The sequence below is a fragment of the Prosopis cineraria genome, unplaced genomic scaffold (assembly GCF_029017545.1).
Source record: "Prosopis cineraria cultivar Desert tree isolate PC_DT_omini unplaced genomic scaffold, ASM2901754v1 PC9, whole genome shotgun sequence".
Lineage (NCBI taxonomy): Eukaryota > Viridiplantae > Streptophyta > Magnoliopsida > Fabales > Fabaceae > Prosopis > Prosopis cineraria.
In genome coordinates, this window is record NW_026555340.1 from 13324686 (window position 1) to 13331916 (window position 7231).

Consider the following 7231-nt stretch of genomic DNA (forward strand, 5'->3'; position numbering starts at 1 on the left):
TGCGTTGAAAATGTTAGGGAAAAATTAGTGGAGCATAATCGTCTTCTAATAGGTAATTGTATGCATTGCTTCTTTTACATTTCGTCCTCTACCATGCGTGAAAGAGAAGTTTGCATCTTCTTCTTCCATTTCTTTTCCATTGCTCTGTTTTTTTTTTTACACATGTCCTCTGTCATGCACGCACAGAAAGAATGTTTTAATCTTTGCAAATGCTATCTTGCACCATTTCTCTTTGTTTTATACCTAGAAAAAAAAGTAGTCTTCTTAATGATTATTAGACTTTATATATAGACATGCGGAAGAAATGATTTTCGAGAACGACACAGTTGAAAAAGTTGAGGAGTGAAAAACAAGGAAAATGTAACATGGATGCTGAATTTTTGTGATCTGTGTTGAAAAGTGCGTGAATGTTGAAAAATGTAACATGGATGCTGAATTTATGTAGTTAAGGTTGGGATTATGGAATGGACAGTTGTGAAGTACTAAATTTGTATGTTGCTTGTAGTTGTTCCAGGTTTATTTCCCATATAGCAAGTACTTCAATAAAAGAAGTATTTTGTTATCTTCATGTTGATGGACATTTTGTAAAAGATTTACAAGGGAAGATGACCTATGAAGGTAGGAGATTAATTTCTAAATTGATTAGAGAAGGCATAAATCTTGAAGAGCTGTTGAGGATGGTGTCATCAGTGACAGGAGTTGAAAGTGGTGCATCTGACTTAAAATTTACAGTGAAGTTTAGTGAAGACACATACATAGATTTGTTAGACGATGAGGGAGTACAACATTTGATAAAGTATAATGATGAGTCAGCACATGTGTATGTTGAGACAAATGATAGTGAAATAAATGGAGCAATGGATAACTTGATGGAGTAAGTTGTTATTCTTAGTTATTTGTGTGTTTAATTAGTTTAATGACCATTTATATTGACCTGTAAGTAATTGTAAATGTAGGATGGAGAATTTGTTAACATGGTCACTACCAGGATCTCCCTGTAGGCAAGAGCTTGAAAGTATATCACCCTCTTTGCCATGTTCAACACAAAATGCTCTTGCACTACTACCTGAGGTTAATTCGGTAAAATGGAAGGATTTATTTATGGGTGTTGGCCAGACATTTGATGATGCAATTGTATTCAAAAAAGCACTATATAAATACAGCCTTGCTCATAGGTTTGGTTACATATTTGTGAGAAACAGCCCTAAGAAGATGATTGTCAAATGCAATATTGATGGTTGTAAATGGAAGATATCAGCTTATGCTCTTGGGAAGACAACCTCTATATTGTGTGTGAAAAAATTCCACAATGAACACATGCACTCTGCTCAAGACAACCTCCTATTAAAGCAAAAGGCTAACTCAAGATTGACATCATCAATCATCATTGATGCTGTGAGGGGGAATATGGAGAAAACGTCAAATGAGATTAGACAAGACCTCTACAAAGAGTATGGGTTAAATCTCACATATCGACAAGCTTTGAAGGGAAAAGATAGAGCATTGGAGGAAATACATGGGCTTCCACAGCAGTCATACATGTTGATTCCATGGCTTTGTGAGAAATTGAAGGAGACGGACCCAGACACAGTTGTAAAGTGGGTTGCCTCGACAAATTATAGATTTGATAGACTTTTTATTGCATATGGATGCTGCATCAAAGGGTTTCTCCAAGGTGCTCGTCCAATTTTGTTTATCGATGGAAGTCATTTAAGCGGTCCATATAAGGGGACTTTGCTAGCAGCTTCTGCAATTGATGCAAATAATGACTTATTTCCTTTGGCTTATGCAATAGTGGGTGGAGAAACATATGATAATTGGGCTTGGTTTCTTGAAAATGTGAGAGAGATCACACACCAAGTTCAATTGACCATAGTGTCAGAAGGCATAATGCTATTGTTGGTGCAGTGCGTGCAATATTTGATGGCAATCGACATGCTTTTTGTTATCGTCATGTCAAAGAAAATTACAGCTCAGAATTTACAAAAATTAATAGAGGCATGCGAAGGATTGATGGGATGACCAAGGAAGATGCACTTAAGTTGTTGGATAATATTGCATATGCAAGGTTGGAAACAGAATTTCATGTTGCTATGGGTCATTTGATGGTTTTCTCCCCACAGTTGGCAAGATGGTTAGAAATAAATGGGGACATAAATCGTTGGGCGTTAGCAAGATTTTCATACAAAAGATGGGACAATATAACATCAAACCATGCTGAATCTTTCAATGCTTGGTTAGTGAAAGAGAGAAAACATCATATATGTGCGATGATAAATAAGCACCGAGCAAAATTAGCGAGGAAGCTATACAATAGCAAAATAGAAATGGCGAATTGGTCAAACGGAGTTGGACCACGTGTTGAGGCAAAATTGAGGGAGAATGTATTGAGAGCTGAAGTTATGGTGGCTGAACATTATAGTGTGAATATGATACTAGTGAAGGTAGGAAACAATGACTTGAGAGTGAATCTAACATTGCGAGAATGCTCTTGTTAAGAATGGCAAATGGTAGGAATTCCTTATGCACATGCATGTGCAGCAATAAAATTAGTTCAGGGTAATGTGTATTCATATGTTGAAGAATGCTACACTATTCGTGCACAAGAAAAAATTTACAGCTCCACAATGATTCCAGTGGAAACCATTGACATGCCTCAGTTGACCGAGCTACATTATGAAGATTATGAAAAGAATACCTTTTTGGAACCACCACTGACTACACGTCCCCCAGGGCGACCACCTACCAAGCAAAGAGAGTCACAGTTTCAGAATAAAAAAGTGTATCATTGCTCAAGATGTAATCAAGCTGGACATACCAAGAATAGATGTAGGAATCCCAATCTAATGTAGGGATTGAAAGGGGGTGAAAACCATATGCATATTAGTTAGTTTAAAATTGAAATGCATATGGTTTTTATTTATTTTGTGCATTTTGCTGTTGAATGACCTTTTGTACAGGCAGCCACCTCATATGTTTTTTGTACTTGTGGAGGTGATAGGTTATGTAAATGGGATTGCAGTCTATGTTTTTTTTTAAGGACTGCATAGGTACCATTTAGGTAGCTGGGATATTTTTTGGGTAAAAAGGGATGCAAATATGGTGTACATGTATTGCAATTAGTGTAATATAAAGCTGATGAAAATTTCAGGTCTAAATTTGTTCGAGTAAAAATGTTGTCATGGCATAAGACTGTTGAATTCACTAACGTAGTAAGGGATATTGCTAATGTAACTTCTGACAACATAGAACCTTACTTGGGATTAAAATTTTCTACAGTATTTCAGACAATTAAGAGACTTGTCAGATAATAAATCAATAACGTTGGTTGGCAATTTCATATCCAAAGCAAGAAAAATTCCTACCATAATTTGTGAAATGAATAACCCCACTTAGGTGTCATTGTTTATCAGAAGATACCTGTCAGAAATCGGGATCCGGTAACCTTACCTGAGAATTCCCTAACCTGAGTTAGAAAAGTAGCTAACGTATAATGTGAAATGTCCTAACATGACTTGGGAACTCTTTTTTTGTAAGTCTTGCCACAGATTGGGTTTCAAAAACCGCAGTTGGAAATTCCCTAACCTACCTTGGAAACATAACTAACGTATGTTGTGAACGTGCCTAAAGTGACTTGGGAATTCATTGTTAAAGGATAAGTATTGCCACAAGTTGGGTTCCAACAAAGTCAATTGGGAATGGCCTAACCTAAATTGGGAAAAAGTTGAACGCATGTTTTGAAAGAGCCTAATGTGACTTGGGAATTGACTGCGTAAGGATAAGCCATTTGGCACAAGTTTTGTTTCAGCAACCTCACATGAGAATTTGGTAACTTAAGTTGGAAAAGTAACTAACATATGTTGTCAAAGTTCCTAATGTGACTTGGAAATTTATTATTTGATGAAAACCGACGTGGCACAAGTTGGGTTCTAGCAAAGTCTCTTGCGAATGTCCTAACCTAACTTGGAAAAAAGCTGCATGTATGTTTTGAAAGAGCCTAACGTGAATTGGGACTTCATTATGTAAGGATAAGCTGCTAGGCACAATTTGTGTTCCACCAACCTCACTTGAAAATTCGTAACATATATTGTGAAAAACTAACGTCAGTTTTGAAAGTAACGTGAGTCAATGAAAATCAATAACAGTTTGTCAAATTTGTTGAACATGTAGTCAAATTTTTTTTTAAATTAATTGCTGTATCATATACAAGAAGCCACGAAAAAAAACTTAATTACATAAAGGTTTAATTTACATATCACAAATGTCTACACTATGATTTCAATCTTTTGGATCGTGCATGCCCAGCATTCGAAATGGATGTCATGACTTGAGAGCCCACTCTGTTGTGTGGATGAGTCACCAACCAATACAATACCTCACTCCTCATTTCACTCAATTGTTCCTACACAATCACATAAAGTCAACTCACAAGATAGAAAACTGTCACACATAACAAATTATATCTTAGCTTTAACATTTGTTCCTACCATTGTTAGAGGAGGCATAGTAAGGCCGCCCCATTCCTCTCGTGCAGTATTATTCCACTGTCTAAGGCAAAAGATGACATACATTCCACAATCAGATCTACAAAAAATATGAAATCTGTCAGCACGTAGTTGGGAAATATATACTTAATTACATGTACACAATTTCAGCTTTTTTACTCACGTCGTCGGTTGCTGTTCCATAGGCACCACTTTCAACTCAAGGTCATAATTGTCATCAACAAGTTCAGGTTTCAGTTTCATTAATATTTCTACAAACCTGCTTTTCTGAGAATAAGAACAAAGTGAATGAGAAGCTTTCACTAACAAAATTTTATATATCATTATATGGGAAAAGGCATACCATAAAATATGCCATTTTTTCCTTCTCTTTCGGCAACATCGCTTCCTTCGCTTTCTTTATATTCTTCTTTTTCTTCTTTGATTCTTTACCAGATGGTAGCATCGAGTCCAGCACATACATTGTGATTGTTTTTGGCTCCACAATATAGCAAAACCAATGCAATGCAAACACTATAGGGAAAAAAATAAAATCGCAATCTCTTATGTTATACCCGATAGTAGTTGGCATGAAGTCCTTCAAATGGCTATCCAAGTCCCATCTTTTTTGTTGGTGGATTATGGTTCCCTGAAATGAAAAAATGTAACACTTGTAACTTGTAAGCACCTAATAAAACAAAGGAATTAAACTAAGACAAACCGTAAAATCTGGATCAAAAATGTGTCGCCGCACAAGTTGATCCTTTTCCTTTTGCTCATTGACCAAAAGTCTTCCAATTAATGTAACAACCTACATAACAAAATTATAGTTACATTAAAATTTTACTATAACTTGATCTATTTTAACTAGCACACTTGCTCACCGAACTACTGATCCATTGTCTAGGACCTAGGCACTTGCATTCATATCTTGTCACATAATACTGCTCAATCTCCACAATTTTCCTGTTACAGAAAACAAAATTATATCAACCAATCGATTATGAATGCATGAACTAGTAAGGTTGAATATCATACTCATGTCCCTCATTGGGTGGAATAGACTTTGTACAGTATTGGTAAACTTCTTTCTCTGTACATTGTCCTCTTTCTTCATGTCCTCTTTTTGCCTTCCCTCTATCATCCAAAAAGGGTGAACGAATAGTGCTGACTATTTGTCGTTGTGACCGTCTTAGTGTCCTTTCACCCTTAGAGTCTTTTTTTCTAATTAGCTTTTCTACTTCTTCTTGTGCACCCAATTCTCCCTCCTTTTCATTTTTATCTCCTTCTAATTGTCCTTCCTCTTCTTCTTTTTCATCTTCTCTGGATCCCCTTCCTCTTTATTTTCATCTCCTTCTACTTGTCCTTCCTCTTCCTCCTTCTCATCTTCTTCGAATTCTCCCTCCTTTTCATTTTCATCTCCTGTCTCTTCTCCTTCCTCTTCTTTGTCATCATGTTCCAACTCTTCCTCCTCTTCCTCTTCACCATCATGCTGTTCAACAACTTCCTCTCCTCTTCTTTTATCTTGGAGCTTGAGGAGTCTTTGTGCAATTCCACGTGTAAAGGTCACAATATCTCTGTATACCTCTTTTATGTCCTGCACCATATAAAATGTCATATGTTTAAAATTATATAAAAAAATAACTTTGCTAATTAACAACCATCATTTTGCCCTTACCGGATCATAAAAGGAAGTCATTTCTGGAAGCTCTACTGAGAAGCTGTCATGTCCTCGAGAAGGGTGATACAAAATGCCATGATCACTTGCCTTCTCAAGTTGAACTCGTGCTGTCACTCTCTCCTCTGTCCAATGTTCCAAAGCATCTTCTTGCGATGACACCTCAATTGGCTCCAATGGAAACATTTGAAAGTAGAAAATCTGCATATTTACATCTATATCATATAACCCACAGAATTTTGCAAAATAATTAACTTATAACAAATTATATCTTAATTTACCCACATACCGCAAGAAGAAATAAGCATCCTCCAACAGTTTTTTTGTGCCCATCCTTCTTCTCCCATGCTTTATATTCGGCTACCTCCTTTCCAAGCTCAGATAGTATAAAAGATGACCAATCATAATGTACAGTTCCCAAATTTAACCCGGACATGACTTTCAATAGTTTATCACTTATTTTGGAACTCGAACTTGGACAAAGAAAATTCCCTAAGCAATAGAGAATGAAGAGAAACTCAAATTTATCTTTTCTTTCCCCGAGAGTATCCTGTCCTTAATTACATTATAGGATACTTTTTTAAACTCCTTGTTTAACAACTTTAATTTATTCTTATCCCCATTCATTCAACTATCTCCCCATCATTAGGCAAGCCAAGTAAGGCATGAACTGCTTTGCCATTGATGACTTTCCTTTGACCTCTAATGAAAAGGGATGATGTAGGAGGATCAAATGCCTTCATCACTTCATCGCATAAATCTCTAGGCAACTTGTGACATTTAATATTTAAAAGCTTACCAAATCCTATTCTATTAACCCTATCCCTCAAAGATTTTTGCTTTTTTATATAATCAAAAACTTCCTTCATCTTTGTCGGAGAACACCTTGTCTCAAATGGAATCTGTCCAAGTAAAACAAGTCAGCACCATTACTTGAATTCATCACATTTTTCATGCTTGAGGTCAAAAACAACATACCTCATAAGCTTTTATACCAGCGTTTTCCTCCTTAGCCAGACACTTATAGTGATCTTGTTCTTCTGATGTCAACTTTTTCCATGCTGCAACT

The 7231-nt window shown here is 36.2% G+C and overlaps 1 protein-coding gene across 1 annotated transcript; it reads left to right on the top strand.

Annotated features, from left to right (window-relative positions):
- Nucleotides 1-605: 605 nt before the first annotated feature.
- On the top strand, nucleotides 606-2852 carry LOC129319576 (uncharacterized). The gene is made up of 4 exons (XM_054964675.1): nucleotides 606-874; nucleotides 957-1798; nucleotides 1909-2444; nucleotides 2559-2852. Exons 1-4 carry the CDS (start codon nucleotides 606-608, stop codon nucleotides 2850-2852), a joined length of 1941 nt encoding a protein of 646 aa, XP_054820650.1.
- Nucleotides 2853-7231: the final 4379 nt, after the last annotated feature.